Genomic DNA, 21300 nt, shown 5'->3' on the forward strand with positions numbered 1-21300 from the left:
GATGGTGCCTTTTTTATATTTGATGTCTATTTGGTTTGTGCCTTCTAATTTCAGCATAGTGACTGTATGGGTTGTAGTTTGATCCTCTGTGGTAAGCATCTCTTTGCTATTGCAGTCAGGACAGTGTCAAATGCACATAACTCTACCCGTAAAGTGATGTTTTGTCCAAAAATCTAATGTTTAAAAAAAATTTCCATTACCCCAAATGTCGTTGGTCAATGAAGATGTGTCTGAAGTTTGTTTCCTTAGGCTTAGCTATGAAGCTAATGTAGTTACTAAGCAATAGAGGTGTTATAGCCACCAGCTTAGCAGCATGCATCATAAACCTGTATGACATGCTGTCATCAAAAACTGAACGGCTTTCGAGCTCCAGTGCAGAACTGAAAAAAGGAAACTTTCACCCACAACGTGTCTGATGGACTACGTTTGGGGTAAGGAGAAAATTAGTTGGATTCTTGACCGAAACATGATTTTTAGTTTATAGAAATCCAAAGCTGTCTTTTAATGCTATATAGTCTATGTAATTGTTTAGCTAAGATAAATATATGAAAATAAAAATGTTTTGTTTTTGGAAAGATTTGTTTTGATTAGACATTTTCTACACGTTTATTGAATAATGTGAATGGTTGAGATTTCTTATATTGATCATTTCCACTATTGATGGAGCTGAAATCTGTTCCTCTGGATCTCGTCATGAAATTAGGATGAATTTAACAAGATTTGGAATTTCTGTGGTTTATTTATTAACAATCATATTTCCTGTGCCCATCTCAGCTTTCATTAAAGTCTAATTGCCCATCAGTCATTCCAGATAGTCTCAATGATATTTTTCTCTGGTTTATAGCAGCAGGTTTGCATAGGTGAAAAAGAGAGTGATTGTAGTGATTGGGTGATTTGTGAACAACACTCTGCACTTGGGGTCTTGAGGGGAAATCAGCTTCTCAAAAGGGTCAAGGGAAGTTTTTCTGATAGCCCCTTGACTTGAGTCTGCCGACTTGTAGACTTAAGTAAACATGGTTGATTTGAACAATAATGATAAAATGAAACATGGGTTAGTTGTACATGTTCGACAATTCATTTACCGTCACTATTTATTAAATACGCTGTGAGCTTCTTTCGACATCCATCATGAAAATGTTGTCATAACTTGGCCCAAATCGTGCTGCGTCGAGAGCTGCATTTATAAGCTGACTTCGAAGTCTGTTCATGTGGTGCCTCTGGGTGGCAAATTTACTTTACCAGTAGAACAGACCCCATTGAATTATTCTAAATTTTTTAATTATTATAAAATAAATTTTAAATTATTTCTAAGCCAAGCCTACGTGTCCTTCAGCTGAGAATCGGTCACGTCATTTGTCTTTGGTTGACGGAACAAAACCCGGTATTTCATTTGGGAAAAAATTATTCCTGCTTTCTGAAACGAGTTTTTTCCGAGTAATTCTGTATAATTTCAGCCCAGTTCTTCATGGTGAGCAGGGCCCACATCTGACCGTTTCTTATTCCTGCATACCTGGGAAATATATCCCTGAGGACACATGTTTGCATGGCTTATGTACCAAAAACAAACAAATCATAATTCATGTTTACATTCCTGTTTCCCAGCTTCTCTGTAACACCGCTTATAACTGCAGCGGGAATGGGCGGAGCTAAACCTCCTGCAGGCTGAGTAGGCGGATATATGTAAATGTGCTGGCACCCAAGAAATGGGAAACGGGCTATTTTACCGCCTGGCTTCCCTGAATAGACGCTTATTCTTAAATAGACGATATACCGCGTTAGTTTAGATAGAGGGGAAGCAAGTGGGGAGCGAGACTGAATGCAGGTGATGGCAAAGGAGGACGGAATAGTGCTGAGGTAGAAACGCCAGACTTCTGAACTCTGAATCACCATTTCTTAACTTAAAGTTCCCGCGCAAACCGAACCGGCCTCGAGCGCCCAACAAGGCGGCGGTAACGGAGTCATGACACCACTGGGTGCACAGACAGGTAAAGGGACGGGTTTAGGTTTGGTGGTAGATTCCTGGATACCGAGTTCAATGTGTCGGTTTAATACGCCGCACCTGATGTCTCTCAGCTCGCGCCGCTCACCTGTCCATTCTCGCGTGGGCCCGCGCGCACGTTTCTAGGGGGGTCTGGTTAAGGCGCACGACGTCCCGTCTCACTGCGGTTTTCCGCTCCTTCTGTGCTCCGGGTGATATTTCTGAGCCTCGGGTTTTAGCAGTAATGTTTTCAGCTCTGAGGTAATCTAACTAACTTTGGACTGCACCATCTCCCCGCGTCCTCGTGCCTGTGTGGTGGAGACAGGCGTAGCGGGCAGTGAGGGGGTCTAATCTTGGTAGCGGCTGTCTCGTCTCCTGTGTCAGCGCAGCGTGTGTAATAACACTCGTGTCTCCAGAGCTGGTGGGAAACACTTCGCTCTTCAGACTTAAGCGGCGGCTTTGGCAGACACGAAGGCGGAAAGGCGGGGAGCGTAGGCTGAGGAAAAGGGGTGCGAGGCGCATTGTGATGGGAGAGGGAGAGCGGTCGACCGTTCCTCATTAGGGCTGAGACAGCGACTCTCCTCTGGATGTTCTACACTTACAGCAGGCAGGAACATGGGTTTGCTCAGGGCTGGACTGCAGCTGATGGTTCTGCTCTACTCTGTGTCGAGCTTTTCACCCAGTAACCTGGTCAACGTTCTGCCTCTTCCTACAGGTAAGACACCAGGGACAGCTGAGGGTGTGTAACAGGAATGTCGTAGCAGTCTGGAGTTATTTCCTCTGTGTGGTGCGAGTTAATTTTAGGTACGTGGTGCTGTGAATGCAGTCAGTTCAGTGCTCAGTATCAGAATAACGTCAACAGTTTGATGTACCTCTGCAGCCTTTGTTATCATATTGGCGTATTGAGGTAAATCTGAGGCAGTTGAGTTCATGCTGTGAAAGAGGTGTAATGGTATGAAGCTAGTCCTATAGAACCACAGTCTTCAGCACTGCAGTCTGAGAATGAAACGCCTGGATGTGGCAAGCCACGTTTTTAAGTCTTTAAATACCTCAGTGCTATAAAAAGTCTATGGTTTGTTTCCTATGTCATTTCATGCCTGCTGGATCAGATGTGTTGGAGCAGGAAACAACGAGCAGGGCATGGAATACTCCATTAACCAATGTGCTAAACCAGCCAGTGGTCAGAAAGGTCCATCACAACCTGAGAAATCTGTGATATCATTACAAAAAAACACTGCTGGACCCTCACATACCGTTTGGGTACAATGTACAGAAAAGGCTTTGACGCATGTGCACAGTAACATAATGATGAAGTAAAATGGAAACTCAGTGGTTATATTTACAGTGGGAGGCAGACACTCTTGTCCAGTGCGACTTCCAGAGTATTCATGTAAAGATGAGTGTAGTGTTAGGACTCTTATTGGCATGGCACGGTGTGCTTGCTTGGGCAAGCAATTAAACCCCAGTCTGTCATATGGAGGGCAGCGCTGTTACCCATTCCATACTACAACATACCACAAGTTGCTGGTGTACTGCCTGCCCTGTACACGTTTGTGTTTTCTTGCTATACCATATCCACTGCAACTCAGATAGGGCTTGTTATTCAACAGATTAGTTAGAGCAGGTTTGTCAGAGCAGGAAAAACATCCAAAGGTGCAGGGCAGGAGGTACTCCAGGAATCAGTGTGCTAAACCAGCTAATGGTCAGGATAGTCCATCACAACCTGAGAAATCTGTGACGTTATAAAAGACTCCAAAAAACACTGATTGACCATAACAATGTTTGGGTCAAATGCGACTAACGTAGGAGGCATTGGGGCAGGATGCAAGTGTGAGTTGCTTTTATTTAAACACGATTCAGAGTCCAAAAACACAGTGGCAGAGGTGAGTGGAACAGATACATCAATGACAAGACAGAACAAAGTAAACAAGGAACAACCACAGAAACAGGCAATGGGGTATATAGACATAATGCAAGATAAAGGGACTGAGCAAACGCAGAGGTATAAATATTAACAGAAAATGAGAAACATCTTAGACCAATGAGAGGGCAGGGCTAAGAGACAAAGAACAGGTGAAGACAGGGCAGGACAGGGGAGGAGCCAACATGACAACAAAAGCATGTCAAAAGAAAACAAAGGCATGTGGCAGATATGCAAAAAGAAAAAGCACTAGGAAACCAATAAAAAGGCAAAAACAGAAAGATCAGGACAACGAGTGCATGGATATTACAGAATCCCCCCTCTAACGCACAGCTCCTAAGGCAGGGAAAGGAACACCCAGGAAGCTGGCTCAGAGGGGGAGGCTGAAAACAAGAGCTGGACAAGAGACCGATCTAAGAAACAGACAAAAAAACTAGACAGGAATTCACAGGAAACTAGTCAAAAGACTGGACATGAGACTAGACAAAGGGCTGAACATGGGACTGGGCAAGAGATGGATTATGAGACTGGACAGGAGACAAAACGTTAGGCAGGACCACGGGTTTGATAGATGATGCCATCTCTACCACACTGCACATGGCTCTCACCCACTTCGACAATAAAGACACCTATGTCAGAATGCTGATCATAGACTTCATCTCAGCATTCATCACCATTGTTCCTCAGCAGCTGATTGGTAGTCTGAGCCTGCTGGGCCTGAACACCTCCCTCTGTAACTGGGTCCTGGATTTCCTGACTGAGAGACCTCAGTTAGTCAGGATAGGCAATAACATCTCCAGCACCACCACACTGAGCACCGGTGCCCCTCAGGGCCATCCTCACCATGTTCTACAGGGGGACTGTGGAGAGCATCCTGTGCAGCTGCATCATCACCTGGTTTGGGAATTGCCCCAACCGCAAAACCCTACAGTGGATAGTGAGGACAGCTGAGACAATCATTGGGGTCTCTCTTCCCTCCATCTAATTGAAGATTGGACTTGAGACCAGAGAGGACACTGGACCTGAGACAGCACAGCAGCTGAGACTTGAGACAGAGCTGGGGACTGGACAGAAGATGTGATAAAGGACTGGACAGGAGACTTAACAGGGGGACAGACAGGAGACTTAACAGGGGGACAGACATGTGACTGGACAAAAGACTGGGTACAAGGTTGGACAAATAGCAGAAGAGGAGAGGGGTTTAACATAGACATAGGTACAAGAACAGACAGGGTCACTGGTACAGGGACAGACATGAACAGGAATGGGTACAAAAATACCAGAAACAAAAACAGGGACACTGGTGGAGACTGGTGCAGGGAAATATATGGTCATAAGGAGAGAAATAAAACTATGCAGTGGAGATACAGAAACTATGGAGTGGCAAATGCAGAAGGAGACTTGAGATGCCGAAATTGTGGGCAGATCCGGAGACTCAGAGGCCGACTGGTCAGGAAAATTGGAAGCCAAGGAGATGCTGAGTTGAGAGCTTACATAGACTGAGCCACACTGACATCTTGGGGTGCAGGCTGGGCCGCACCAACATCCTTGGAGGCAGACGGGCCTGCAGAGGTGTCCTCAGAGGCCGGCGGGCCTGCAGAGGCATCCTTGGAGGCAGGCGGGACTGCAGAAGCGTCCTTGGAGGCAGGTGGGCCTGCACAGGCGTCCTCGGAGGCAAGCAGTCCTGCTGGCTTATCAGAGGCCTCAAGAAGATGCATCCTGCATGATAACCATAAAATCTTGCTTGCATCAACTTAAATCCCTCCACAGCCCTTGCCTCTTTAGCCCTTTTCTTGAGCACATTATAAGACCACTCTAATGCCTTGTCTCTGCGAAAAGTTCATAAGAACAAAACTTTTACAATGTCTGGTGGGGTAGGACATTATAAATACTGAAGGTAAAATCTACACTGCATGATAAAACCCTCGAAAGTGTCATCTTCACCATCATACTCACTAGGGGTAGCCTTCAACGAAGGAAGGAGAAGAGATTCCCCAGACTGAAAAGAGGAGAGTAGTTCTTCTAAATATTTAAGTTCTCACTCTTTGGAGAGAACAAGACTCGCTGCATCCTTATTCAGTCTTGTGTTCTGTAACATCTCAGAAACACCTGAGACCAATAAGAGGGCAGGACTAAGAGACAAAGAACAGGTGAAGACAGTGCAGGACAGGAGGAGCCAACATGACAACAAAAGCACATGTCAAAATAACACAAAGGCACATGGCAGGTATACAAAAACACACAGCACTAGGAAACCAATAAAAGGCAAAAACAGAAAGACCAGGACAAAAGTGAACAGATATTACAATGACATTCCCAGACAGTTAAACGACCCTAGGTATATATTTAGGCCTGAAATATAAATTTTCCTGAATTGTTCCAAAATGGACAAAACATTTAATTTTGACATAACTTTTGTACATAGGTCCTGTTCTGGGACAGTTTTGACCGTACATGTTGAATTACAGGTTGACAAAAGGGAATCTTGGAACAGTGTTCTATACTGTAAAGGGTTAGACTACAGTAATTTGTTATATACACATTTTTTCAAAAACAAGTACAGTGGCTGAATCAGCTGTAGATGGAGCACTATTGGCTAATAGAAGCCCTGCTCAACCCCTGCAGAGCATACTGAGGCCATACTGAGGCCTTCTTATTTCCCTTTTAAGACAGTATGGCTGAAGTGTCTTCAATCTTACCTTATCTTTAAACACTTGTAGTTGACTGATAATTGTAATCTAATTACTTGTCATAGCCTTGGGTCCAGTGGATGCTCTCAAGAGATTTGACCCATGCTGCTTATTGACTCCACCTCCACCTCCATTGTTCCCTCCACCTCCCAGTGTCTGGAAACGAGGCCACGTGAGTGATTTTTGACAGTGCATGCTTAAATCTCAATGCATATGCTCTTGCTTTGTTCATGTTTACTGTAATTGCTGTAATCACCCTCTTCAGCATGGCATCCATGCTCAGGCTATTGTGACCCAGCTGAACTGTGACATGTAATGAGTGGTTCTCAGTTGTATAATTGCTGAAAGTGGCTTGTTATTTAAAATAGCTACTAGTAATGAATATGCCTGCAAAACAGGATTGAAGCTGTATTTCTTTTAAAAATATCTTTGTCATTTTGCCAAAGCTCTATTTGAATACCCGTGAGATACAATCTAAAACAAATCTGTGAATTTCAAAAGCAGCATAAGATTTGAGTTTCCCCTGAAGGCACACCTCGTGACAGCAGTACAGAGGTGTGTTCTAAGTTGAGAATTCAGGCTTAGGTCCAACTGTGCAGTATGCTAGCAACGTCTGGTGCTTCCTGTGAATGCAACTTGCCTGTTTCTAAATCGGCAAACATGCCATACTGTTCCTCTTTTTGTTCTGCTGCTTCGTTAGATACCAGCCAGTCAGACTTGCACATAGTCATGTGTAGTTGTGATACCCTCTTTGTGCTACAGCAGCTTCAGGGAATGATGTTGCTCAGTTTATGTTAGTGATTGCTCCCTGCAGTGACTGCGCTCTGTCAAAAGCCATTCATTCACAGTTTTGAATGAAGCCATCAAACACTGCTGTTTCATGGAATGGAGTCACAATTTATAATTGATCCTGGTTAATTTGGCAGGCCAGTGAGAAAGTTTACCTATATCATTCAAAATGATTGTGTCAGGTAAGTCCTGGTATCTGTTTTTTTGAAGGTGTTCCCTGAATCTATGGAGGTTGAAAGAGAAAAAGGAAGAGATGAAGATGAAGTGATAGAACATTGTCTACCAGGACTTCCAGGACCACCTGGCCCTGCTGGACCACAGGTAAGAAGAGTAGGATTGGAGACTGATTTATCTTATAGCATAGTTGCAGTTGTACATTGTTTTGTTTGATGCTTGTTATTTCAGGGACCCAGTGGCATTCCAGGAATACAAGGAGCCAAGGGAGATACGGTCTGTTGGATAAGTTGACTACAATGACATTATTGTTGGTATACTATAGTTGTCACAATTCAGATTGTTTTTATTTTTTTTTTTATTGCCTCTAGGGTGATATAGGTCGTCCAGGGTCAAAGGTAAGACTTTGTCTTTGTAAGTTAAGAACTAAAGATACCCTTCTGTTGTAAAAATGCATTAAAAAAAAAAAAGCTGGTCACAAAAAAAAAGTACCACTTCAATTTTTTGGTTAAAGCTGTTCTTCAGGTAGTACTGTTATATGTAAAAACTCAGTTTTTCTGTTAAAGACCCCTGAAGTCATGTTGTTAAATTAAATATATAGAATAATAGTGGCAGGGCACAGGTTGAAATTCTCAAATTTGTGTCTGCCACAAATAAGCATAGAGAATGCAACATATGAGCAGTGCATATGAGTTGAATTCATGACAGAAACATGGTTTTCTTTTCAGAAAACATGACTGTACAAACATCAATAAGATTTCATCAAGCTCAAATCATAATCAAAAGCAAATTTTAAGAAGGTGATATTAAATTACTCCATACTTTTAATTTTGCTGGTGATAACGGCGACTTCTAATGGTTAACATTCTTTTATCTTGCTTTAGATTATCTGAAAACTATTGCTTTGCTGTATTATGTTCGGGATTCCTTGTCCCGAATGTGCACAGTGTAGTTTTGCAGTGCAGAGTCTGCACTTTACTGTTTATTGCTCTAGTGTATTAAGGCTTGGCTTTGGTCCACTGCAGTGCTCTCTGGCAATATCACTTAGTGCTTAACCCAGACATTAATCTCCCCACCGCACTGCAGATCAGAATGAACACACAGCTATTTAATTACAGAGAGAAAGAGAGAATGTTTGCATTTACATAGATGGACATACTGAGTGCATTGGTGAATATAAAGAGCTTTTTACAGTTTTATTTATCCAAGCTGTCATTAACCATTTCAGTAAATAAATTGGAAAAGTATGTTATTTCTTGTTATTAGGAGTGTATTACTCTATGATTATGGATACTCAGATGCATTTGTACAAAACAGTGCATTGATTGCTTATTTAGTTTTTTCTGTGTATACAAGTAACAACATTGCAAAATGAAAATAATGCTTCCAGTTGCTCATTGTCAACACCAGAGCTCTACTCATGCCTTTGAACAAGCAAGAATGTGATCAACAATAACAGCAACTTTCATCCAAGCTCTGTACTTTCAGCTCAGCTAGACAACTAAGTTGTGTCTTTACTTGACACACACACACAAACTCTCACACAGACTGTCTGATCTATCTGTGTCTTTGTGCAGGGTCGCTCTGGTCGGCCTGGTCTTCCTGGGAGGCCAGGTGCTGCAGGATTTCCAGGGCCAGAGGGACCCAAGGTGAGTTCTGCTTCTCGGCTGTTTTCTGCTGTGGATAACATAACCATCGAGCTTTTATTGCATTCTAACCCTTGAAACTTTATTCAGTTATTATTCATTCATTAATCTTAAGACAATCTAAGTGTAGTCTTATCTGCAAAGTGCCAGTGTGGCTGTAGGAGCACACCTGATTCCGCTTCTTCAGTCAGTTGGTTTCAGTCTTGAAACAGCTGATCCTGTGTGCTCCTGCTTTATTCTGTTGAAAGCCTGCAAGCATGCCGGCCCTTTGCAGATAGGATTGGACATCCCTCTCTTAAGCCGTATTGTCCAGTAAATACTATTAATCATTCTGTAACTACTGTGTAACATATGCAGTTACAATTATATAATGCAAGGCAAGTTCTGAGCATGGGGTACTGTAGTGACAACCAAGTCTGGCCAAGTGTACTTTCATGCTGGAAGGTCACCAGCAAAACTAGTTTACAAAACTGCTCATAAAAAGTGAAGCTGTACACAGTACTCTACTGTCAACATGTTGTCATGTGTGTTTGCACACTTGTGTTTGGTATGTTTCTGGCCTCAGCATCTGTGAACCCATTAACATGCTTGTTTCAAACTCTGACTGGACTGGTGAGAGGCTGTCTAAATTACATTCTCTATACAAACTGTTAAAAAAGCTGTTTAGTCTTGATTAGTCTGGAATCTACAGTCTGTAAATATATTCATTCCAGCACCTGACACTCATTTCTAGTCTAAAACATACCCACCTCTGGTAAAAAAAAAATGGTATCAAAAATGTTGTGTAGGAATCATTATCTAAACTAAAGCATCTAAATCAGTTTATATCAGTAACAATATAAACCTGACCAATACATAGCCCTAACTGTGAATGTAAAGAATGAAATCCTTTAAGTGGTTAATGTAGATACCTGACGCACTTCTCCTTCATTATAAATATTTCACCAAACAGTTTCTCACTCATCAGCAAAGCAAAGCAATGCTGCCCATCCACGGCAATTTTACCTTCAGTCAATCGATCGATACGTTTTTTTTCCTGTGAGGCAGTTTTATCAGAAGGTCTAGTTTAACATTAACCACATTATACACACAAAAGAATGAGACCCAGTCAAACTAGAGAAGACAGTCTAGCAGTAATAACTGCCATTTAGGCGAACAATAAACTGTTTAACAGCTATTGATTGATTTTGTTTTGATTTGTTCACTTATGCACACCTCAAAAGGCCGATTCTGAATGCTCAGGTCTTGTTTTGTGTGACTGATAGGGGGAGAAGGGAGATCCTGGACTGATGGGAATGCCTGGGATGAGAGGACCAACAGGACCCAAGGTGAGGAACAGAGTGATCCATGATATGATAATGGTGTATATAACCATATAATGGTTTGCTATGGTAAATCCATAGGTTCATCAGTCCACTGTGAGAAGACAACTCAACTCTGAGTCTGAAACAATGTGTAATCAGACAAAAAAAGGAAAGTTTGCAAATGAACAAAGAAGCTGCTGGTGTTCTCACAACAGTGGACTGACCACTTCAGACCACTGCAGACAGATTTGTTAAAGATAGGAAAGAACTAAAAGTGATTCTGCTCCAAGATGCTGTCACCCCCAAACCCCCCACCCCCCTGCCAACTTTCAACTGCTGAAGAAGCACCATGCCTGCTTTGTAGGTTTTATTGGAAACAAACTTGCAGAGATTGTGTTGTTTACAGACTTCTGTTGTTTTATTTCTGATTCCTTGGTGAGGCATATTTCAGGTTCCTGAATCCTCTTGTAAGAGGAATTTGAGACATAGGACTATAGTAAAAAAAATAGATTTCCATAAATGCTGTTCTCATAAAATTGCTATGACCTTTTTTGCTCAATCCTGTCTGTTTATATACAGTTTCTATGGCATTTCTCTTCCTTTGTATGCAGGGCCTGCCAGGATACAAGGGAGAGAAGGTTTGTCTTTCATACTCTTGTTTTGTGTGAAACTGACTGCTTATGCTCTTTCAGCAATGAGAAGTGAGCAGCTGTTTGACAGTTTCATTGGCTTCATGTTTGAGTGTGTTTTGTAGGGATCGCAGGGGGAACATGGAATTCCAGGTCCAAAGGGAGACAGGGTAAGGGAAAGCACATCTGTCAACAACACTGCATGTTTAATTTAGAGAATTTTGGGCTTAACCCAAATATAGTTGATCAGCCAAGACATGGTGGGTGTCTGAAATTGCCCAGCAAAGCAGAATGATCTCAAATAGAGTAGGTTATGTGGTTTTAGGCACTGTGTGAGATGCAGAAAGTCATACATAAAATGTGCAAAAAAGTATAGAGGACATTGGCTTCAAGAGGGCTACCACTACTACTTCTAGCAGTGCATGTTTTATAACAAAAACTACGTGTTGTATATAACAGTATATCATTCAGTGTCACAGCTGGACACGTCACTGTTTGAGGCAAGCCTGTGATGATTTTTAGTGCTTTTACACGCAAAACCTAGGACATTACCTTTACATACTTTTGCTTCATTCAAACACAGTTTTCCTCGTTTTTCTGTTCAGCAAAAATAGTTAATGCTGTCAAAATATGACAATCTCACATGCAGAGGTTTGCACACCCACAGTGTACATAAAACTAAGCTTGCATAAAAGGTTGAAGCGTGCCAGATTAGCAGTGCTGTGTTTAGGTTGGTACTAACTTTAGGTGTTTACAATCTGAATGGCAACCATTAAGATTTGTTTTTAGTCTCAGAATTGCTGTGACATTAGTCAGTGATCTGTCCAACAGCAAATTTAGCCACAAAAAGGAAGAAGGCAGGAGCTTATACAATATTTTTCTTAAGCAAAACTACCTCAATCATCTGAGCTAATGCTAGAGCTAACTTTTTAACATAGATGAAGTTTTGTTGTCGAGGTAAATTGTTTTCTGCATGGTGGGTGGTTTAGAAATATGTTGGCTTACTGAAGTAACCTTTAGAACAGAGAAATATCTTTTCTAACTTCAGCTGTGGTCAGTCTAGCTGCACCACTGCAGACTTCTCAGGCGTGTCTCTGACACGCAGCGTCACTAGTAAATAAGGTAGTCATAAGACAGTTTACTGAATAAGAAGGCGTTCAGCTGCTAGTTAACCCATTTTATCTTGTACATGTATTAAACACTGATTTAAGTACCAGGTTTTTAACACAGATATGTACCTATAGCACCTCGGAATTAACGTTTCTATGCTGCCATTTTTTCCAGCATCAGCTTTTAACTTTTACAGTTCTAGTGAGATGTTGACCCTGTGAGAATCTCACATCAACTTTTATCAGCTATTTTTGTTATACTGAGATTATACTAGGTTTGCACTTAACCTCTTAACCCCTATTGCCTATATTTGATGGTCCTCTGATTCCTGTAATACACTGAATCGACTGTGTTTGTAGGGATCGAATGGTGCCGCTGGGATGCTTGGACAGAAGGTAAGAGCTGATGAGTTAAGTGAAGACTTATTGATCTCTTACTCATAGTGTATTTTTAACAGTGCATCACTGAATATTTATTATAGATTCCTTGTATCTCTGCATATTGTTGAGGGTGTTTGTGTGTGTGTGTGTGTTGGGGTATGCTTTTCAGGGTGAAATGGGTCCAAAGGGAGAGCCTGGTGTGTCTGGGAAGCGTGGCCCTACGGGACGTCCTGGCAAAAGAGGCAAACAGGTGAGAATGAATGTGCCAACATAACAATACAGAAACATATACAAGTACATATTGTTGCTGTCAAGACAAAACTTGTATCTCCATTTTTCATATTCTGACATCATTTGAAAAGGCTAGTTGCCTTTTATGTTGTGTCAAAATGTCCTGATGAATGGACCAACAGAAATAATTCAAAATTAAAAAATAATTCCTCCATTAACGTGTATTAAAAGTGAATTGTTTTTTCTTGTCTTATAAAGTTAACACTTTGGAGATCAATGATTCTGTTGTGACAGCAGTGATATGTATACACTCACAAGCAAGCAACTCGATTTGTAAATGAAAAAAAGAAGTTGCTGATGTTCTCAAAACTGGACTGACCACCCCAGAGCCTGGACCTCAACATCACTGAATGTGTTTCTGATTATGTGGATTGGGAGAGAAGCAGAAAATGCAAACAGCATCTAAGACTTAACTTTGGAGGTAACTTTGGAAAAGTTTCCCTGCAGATTTATTTTAAACAAACTGAAAGAAAGTCTGCTGAAAACAATGGAAGTGAAAGGCAAGATAAAGGCAAAGGGTGAACATGCTACATACTGAAAGAACAGATGTTATGCTTAGTTGTTAGAGCTTCATTTTATTCTCTGTTACTTTTTTTCTGACTCTGAAAAATGAATAACTTGTACTTTAAGGCTATTTTGACTCAATTAAATAAATAAGTTACTGTACATGTAACTACATAAACATAATAAGATTTTCAAACCTAACCTTAACATCAGTAGCCAAGAAGAAATATTCTTTCAAATAAAAAAATAAAGGGTGGGTCTATAGATTGTATAGGTTCCCCTGGTTTTTATCTACAGTGGGGAGAACAAGTATTTGATACACTGCTGATTTTCCAGGTTTTCCCACTTGCAAAGCATGTAGAAGACTGTAATTTTTATCATAGGTACTCTTCAACTGTGAGTGATGGAATCTAAAACAAAAATCCAGAAAAATACATTGTATGATTTTTAAATAATTAATTTCCATTTTATTGTGTGAAATAAGTATTTGATCATCTATCAACCAGTAAGAATTTTGGCTCTCACAGACATGTTACTTCTTCTTTAAGAAGCCCTCCTGTTCTCCACTCATTACCTGTATTAACTGCACCTGTTTGAACTCGTTACCTGTATAAAAGACACCTGTCCACACACTCAATCAGTCAGACTCCAGCATCTCCACAATGCCCAAGACCAGAGAGCTGTGTAAGCTGCACAAGGCTGGGATGGGCTACAGGACAATAGGCAAGCAGCTTGGTGAGAAGGCAACAACTGTTGGTGCAATTATTAGAAAATGGAAGAAATGCAAAATAACAGAAAATCTCCCTCGGTCTGGGGCGCCATGCAAGATCTCACCTCGTGGAGCATTAATGATCTTGAGGAAGGTGAGGAATGAGCCCAGAACTACACGGCAGGACCTGGTCAATGACCTGAATAGAGCTGGGACCACAGTCTCAAAGAAAACAATCAGTAACACTCTACGCCGTCAAGGATTAAAATCCTGCAGTGCACGCAAGGTGCCCTTCCTCAAGCCAACGCATGTCAAAGCCCGTCTGAAGTTTGCAAATGACCATCTGAATGATCCAGAGGAGGAATGGGAGAAGGTCATGTGGTCTGATGAGACAAAAATAGAACTTTTTGGTTTAAACTCCACTCGTCATGTTTGGAGGAAGAAGAATGATGAGTACAACCCCAAGAACACCATCCCAACCGTGAAGCATGGCGGTGGAAACATCATTCTTTGGGGATGCTTTTCTGCAAAGGGGACAGGACGACTGCACCGTATTGTGGGAAGGATGGATGGGGCCATGTATCGAGATTTTGGCCAACAACCTCCTTCCCTCAGTAAGAGCACTGAAGATGGGTTGTGGCTGGGTCTTCCAGCATGATAACGACCCAAAACACACAGCCAGGGCAAATAAAGAGTGGCTCCGTAGGAAACATCTTAAGGTCCTGGAGTGGCCTAGCCAGTCTCCAGACCTGAATCCAATAGAAAATCTTTGGAGGGAGCTTAAAGTCCGTGTAGCCCAGCGACAGCCACGAAACCTGAAGGCTCTGGAGGAGATCTGTATGGAGGAGTGGGCCAAAATCCCTGCTGCAGTGTGTGCAAACCTTGTCAAGAACTACAGGAAACATCTCATCTCTGTAATTGCAAACAAATGTTTCTGTACCAAATATTAAGTTTCTTTTTCTGGTGTATCAAATACTTATTTCACACAATAAAATGGAAATTAATTATTTAAAAATCATACAATGTATTTTCCTGGATTTTTGTTTTAGATTCCATCACTCACAGTTGAAGAGTACCTATGATAAAAATTACAGTCTTCTACATGCTTTGCAAGTGGGAAAACCTGAAAAATCAGCAGTGTATCAAATACTTGTTCTCCCCACTGTACTTTTTCTACAAAGTCAGAATTTTTTTTTCAGTTTTGTTCTAAATTGTCCAAAAACTAATACCTACATGTATGCACGCGCACACACACACACACACACACACACACACACACACACACACACACACACACACACACACACACAAACATACACATAGCAGCTAGATCTGGCTGAATTAATCCCTTTGGAATTACTCAATACTCAGTGAGTCTTTGAATATGTGAGTGGCATAAGCATCACTGGCACCAGAGACCCGTCACATTTTTAGCACACACACACACACACGCACACACCCCATGGCTGAACTCACATGCGGATACTCGATCTGACCATGTCCTACTTGTGCTAAATCGGTCAGCACATCTTTCCGTTCAGTTGTAGGAATGTTATTTATGTTTAAATATAAAGACATATATATATATATATATATATATATATATATATATATATATATATATATATATAGATTTGCATTTGCCTTTAAATCTGTGTGTGTGTGTGTGTATGTCTCTCATAGTAAAGCAGGTTGGTTGTCTGAGGAGTTCATATGTTAGTGTCTCAGTGTGGACAGGCGTGACTGACAGTCTCTTATATTTCAAACCTCTAATGTTACATGGAGACTTTTCCTGTAGATGACCCATTCTTGAATGGCTGTGGATTTAGCAGTCACTTCCCCTTGCTATATAGGTCAGTGAGCTTGGTGCCCTGACCTTTCGAGCTTCCTTGCTTTCTGGATTCCTAACCTGGAGTTTCACATGAAAAGCATTCTAGCACCGAAACTACGGTGGTCGGAACCTTTTAGTGGATCATTGATTAAAGCAGTAATCCATTTGAGGCTATATGTTACAGTGATTTATTACGGTTAAGGGGAGCCGTAAAGGATGCACCCAAGTGGCTTACGATTTAAGCAAAGACTTAACGCAAATATGACCAATATGCCAGTGTTTATAGATTAATTTATTATTCACAAAAATTACTATCAGCAACTCGTCTACAAGAAATGTAGCTCATTAACAGAGGATTTGCCCAGGGAAGTGCAGTGCATCAAAGGACATATGAAAAAGCACAGTTCCTGCCCCTTAAATATTGTCCTGTAATGGAGTGCTTTATGGTTTTATGTATACCTGTATGTATATGTATGTTTATGTATATGTTATACCTGACAGTATAAATTATTAAGTCATTTGTATAGTAGTTTGTATCGTATGAATAGAATCCTGTCACTAAAGAACAACTGCAGAAATGCATTCATGAACCTCATTGCATTCAGAGCACCTTTAACATGTAACATATTGTCCAATTATGTTTTGCCAGAAATTCTGTCCATAAGTCTCTCATAAGCATAACGGGCCACAGAAATAAATTGGATAAAATTCTAATAAACATGTATGTTATACCCTTTGTTTGAAGCAGGGTTCTAAAGGAGACACTGGTGTGGCGGGACCGATGGGGCCACCTGGTCCACCAGGACCTAACGGACACCCAGGACCCCCAGGAGTTCCTGCCTCAGGTGACCAGACATTCATACACATTAAAAGGCACATTGAATTCATTATGAACCTGTGTAGGTTTGAATATGTGGACGGATATGTGTGTGATGTACAGGACTGTATCTGGTGGGAGAGAAAGGTGAGAAGGGGATGCCAGGTCCTCCTGGAGAGTGTGACTGCAGTTCCTTCAACACAAATGGCCCTGGTAGTGCATCGTTGCAGCACCGTGGCAAATATGACAAAGTCTCAGCGGTGAGCTTCCAAGCCACATGCAATCAGCACTGTCCAACATGGTTACCTGTGATAGTCCTAATAAGTCCTCTATATTTGGGCTAAGCATGAAAGATCATTGATTTGATTATTCAGAGCTGATGTTGACATATTGTGTATGTTAAGGTTACAGTTTATTTAAAAAATAAACAGGTCTAGCAGGTCTAGCCCTCTGTTTCTCACTTTTATAACTTAAGAATAACTCCGCCAGTTTGTATTGTTGTCTATGTAATTACTGAATAAAAACCCTAAGGAGGTAATAAGCCTGTAAATTTAAGGGGTTAACAGAGTTGCTGTTTGAATTTTTATTTTATGGAATAAAAATCACTATCTGCTTTGAAATTATAGTGAATTTTGATCAGAGCAGATGGTCACAGCTATGAGTACTAATGTTACGTCAGAACTCTTTAGCTTTCTGTACATTAATAAATCATTTTTATTCTGAAGTAGGACCTGGTTCTTTAATAATTACTCTAACGGTGTAAATTAATTGATATGTATTTGCTCTTCGTGGCCTTTTTTCGGTGTCCTGAAATGTCGTCCAACTATAAGAATATTAATGAAATTATGTGTCATTACATTGTAGGTCCAAATGTTTGTAGAGAGTTGCTGCTGTAACAGCCTCTTCTAGAAAGCCTTTAAACTAGATGTAGCTACATTGCTGTAAAGACGATGAATTGCATTCAGCCACAAAAGCATTGGTGAGATCAGATCACAAACAGCACTCCAATTTAGGCCTGTCACAATTATTACTTAATCGCCTGATCATCTGTTGGCAGTATTAACCTTATATGTTCACACTGTGCAACAAATAGACAGTGGCAAGTAATGTTTGCTTATTTAAGCCGATTTGCCCACTTACAGGCTTGTACTTTACTAGTTGCATACAGGTAATAAAAAAGACAATCAAATTGTTAAACACACTTATTTATATTACATTTTTTTTTTACTTTAGCTCATCCAAAAGATATTAGATGGTGTGCCATCAAACCACAGAACAGCTTCACTGCTCCTCCGCACAATGCTGGGTGGCATTTTACCTCTATAGCTGACACTTCACTCCAGAGCATCCTATTCTATCTGCATGCTTTTATATGGAGATTTTACACGTTGTGCATCCAAATGAACATCTGTATCAGCAATGGGTGCACCATAAAATAGCTGAATTCACTAATTAGACAGGATTTCTAGACACGTTTGTACATATTGTGTATGGTTACTTGTAAATATTGAAAATGCCAGTCCCTATATGCTGTTATGTATGTATAGGAGTGTTTATTTATTAATGAGTTTTCTGTAGTAGAACTGTGGTCTCAATCAGCCCATGTGTTGCTTGTTGTTTTTGGCAGATATTTGTGGTAAACGGTGAGAAGGAGCTGAATAATCTGCACACAGACAACGCAATTGCCTTTCGTAAGGATCAGAAATCTCTTTACTTTAAAGACATAGACGGATGGCAGCCCATTCAGGTATCGGGTTTCACATCTTTGTTCATAGCTGTGATCATGATGATAATAGTGTAATGTTGCTATAGAATTAGTCTCTTCATTTCAGCCGATGCTGCCAAACAGCTCAACTGACAGCACTGAATTCTGCCTGTGTGCGTGTTTGGTTTACTACAATTATATGCTCTGTTGTTCCTAAAGCCTAAGGCCTCTTCCACTTCAGTGGTTCAGCACATCCAGACTGGAAATAAAGGCTTTTCTGTGAATGTCATTTAGTCAGACATGTTATTTATTTGTTTATTTATTTTCACAGCTGCTCCCATTCCAGTCGACAGAGAGGGCGAAGGGAGGACCGTGGTTGTGTGGGGATGGAGAAGTACAGCCACTGAACGGAGAAGAATGTGACGATGGAAACAAGGTGGTCACAGACAACTGTGTTGGTACGTCATGGGGTCATACACATGCATGCATGCATTCTTATACATGTATGTATCCTAGCTTATACATGCTTGTATTATATACAAAATGAGTTTTATAGTTATTTTTTAATTTATTCTAAAAGAAAACACTCATTTCTTTTACTTCTCTGTAGGTTGTAAGAAGGCTTACTGTGGAGATGGATATCGTCATGATGGGGTTGAGGAGTGTGATGGGAAGGACTTTGGCTATCAGACCTGCAAGACCTACCTGCCAGGGTATGTGACACATGCACACATACAAAAATGCAAGTATAAAAAGTTTTACACACTAAAATTCACAACAAATGTCCTTGATGTGTCTAGGAAGAAAGCACACAAACTCATGCCTATACAAGCAAGTGGCCGAAATGACCAACTACTCCATGTCTAATTCATGAAACAGTGATTGAGAACAAAGTGGTTTGAGGTCTGAGCACATTTGATGAATCCGTTTCAGTCGCATGGATAATGGCACCCTCCCACTACAGTTTTTCCAAGTGAAACACAGGATCAACAAGGGTTTCTGAGCTAGCTGAGCACTTTGCTTGGTGTTAGGTGGGGGTGGTGTGAGGGAGAAAAACATGATGTTATTGGTTACTATTATTTTTCCCTGCTAGCTGCACAGTGACAGTGACAAATGAAAAGAGGCTTCAGTGGCAGTCAAAAATCTCTACATATTACTGAGAAATTTTATCTTTTAAATTATATGATATGATGACTTGTGTTTAATGTGACCAGGGGCCTGCAACAGACATTAACAAATATTTTAACTTGTGTGTACCAGTTGTCCAGTAACTTGCCCTGGAATATAGCTGCTGCTGTTTTCCATTTTTAACAACTGAATATGGGTTAGACTACCACTAATTTTCAGTCAGTGAAATAGGTGAAGTGAAGTAAGACACAAAAGTTTGATTTCTTCTTTTTTTGTTGGTAGTTATGCTGTGTTTGGGTGCTCATTGGAAAGTTGTACATACCATATAGTTAACCAGTCAACTTCATTTGAACAAGCACTCAAATGGATATTGACTCTGAGTGCTTAGTAAAAGATACATCAACACATGGAAAAAGAAAGGAGAGCAGGGGAATATATATCCTGCCTTTCCTTTGCTGTAAAATAAAAAGCACATGGATGACATATAAAATATAAATAAAAGCACTTTTATCACATTCAATGTCAAATGTACCATTTTCACCCGTGGAAATGGTGAAAGGCTGTGTTATACATCTGGTAAATACCTGCTTGTAAATATGACTGTCACCTGTTCGAGAGCTGCTGAATGCTACATGAAGGCAGCATTAAAAAGGTCAGTTTTAGACTGTAGGTTGACTTTAAAACTGAATTACACACCACTTTTCTACCAGAATCTGGTATACAGTTATTTTCATTATTTTCAGTTTTTAGTATTGCTCATATTATTAATATTGTTTAAATATTATGCCTAAATTTGCATGTCATTACCAGACACCAGTTTGATCAGACAAATGAAACTAATGAATAGGGAACCTATAGGTTATTTCACAATCAGATTTGACCATATATAACTTAATAATTAAGGGTCAATGTGTTGCGTTTTCTCTCTTTCTGTTTGCTCAGGACGTTTGGACAGCTCAAATGTACGGATTCCTGCTTTATCGACTCGACTGGCTGCAAGTACTTCACTTGAGCTCCTCACAAACACGCATGTACAGCAGTGTGAGCACACACAGGAGTACAAACACAGATTGCTCCAGTACTCTTTGGAGCTTTTACTGTGAAATGTTCTCAGACTGTCAGACCCATGTTTACTTTTCCTTAATCTCACGTATCTACTGAGTTGGATCACATCCAAGTCCCAATAACTCTTCAAGTCTTGCATTGGCAGCTGCTGGTGGCCATGGATTTTGGATGCATTAGCACTGTTATGAACATGATTTTGTTCATATGATTATGACTGTAGTGAATGTAAAATACTTTATATGAGTTTGTATTTATTATTTATTCTCACTTTACTGTTACATTTGCATGCATGAGTTTGTGTTTCTGCATACAACAGATTGCATTTGTTGTTTTAGCAGAAATATCGAGGTAGTAAGAATGTCATGAAATCGGCATTATTAGAGAAATGAGATCACTGAAGATCAATGACAAATCACAGTGCTGCATGGAACCCAAAGTAATATATATGTAAATAAACAATCTTTACATGTAAACAATAGTAGAAGATTAAAGAATGTTTAGTCCATTTGCATGCATTTCTATGGTTGGTGACTCTGCTGGTGTATGTATGCTGAATTGTGTCCATTAAATGAGCCAGAATGGTCAGTCTTGAGCATCTGCCATTGTATTTCTTTACTGCAATTATAATA

General features: G+C 40.6%; 1 protein-coding gene across 2 annotated transcripts; it reads left to right on the forward strand.

The window, feature by feature from the left end:
• Positions 1-1735: 1735 nt before the first annotated feature.
• wu:fc38h03 (acetylcholinesterase collagenic tail peptide) lies at positions 1736-21268 on the forward strand. Of its 2 annotated transcripts, none has more exons than XM_017693831.2 (17): positions 1736-2693; positions 6655-6761; positions 7589-7699; positions 7784-7828; positions 7924-7950; positions 9130-9201; positions 10464-10526; positions 11114-11140; positions 11257-11301; positions 12601-12636; positions 12791-12871; positions 16702-16801; positions 16897-17033; positions 18401-18520; positions 18810-18936; positions 19089-19191; positions 20549-21268. In XM_017693831.2, exons 1-17 carry the CDS (start codon positions 2594-2596, stop codon positions 20616-20618), a joined length of 1371 nt encoding a protein of 456 aa, XP_017549320.1. In that variant the 5' UTR covers positions 1736-2593; the 3' UTR covers positions 20619-21268. The 2 variants fall into 2 exon arrangements, with proteins under 2 accessions (XP_017549320.1, XP_017549321.1); XM_017693832.2 differs by having other exon boundaries at positions 1738-2693; positions 16705-16801.
• The last annotated feature ends 32 nt before the right edge of the window (positions 21269-21300 follow it).

Source organism: Pygocentrus nattereri, chromosome 27, assembly GCF_015220715.1.
Source record: "Pygocentrus nattereri isolate fPygNat1 chromosome 27, fPygNat1.pri, whole genome shotgun sequence".
In the NCBI taxonomy this organism is placed as follows: Eukaryota; Metazoa; Chordata; class Actinopteri; order Characiformes; family Serrasalmidae; genus Pygocentrus; species Pygocentrus nattereri.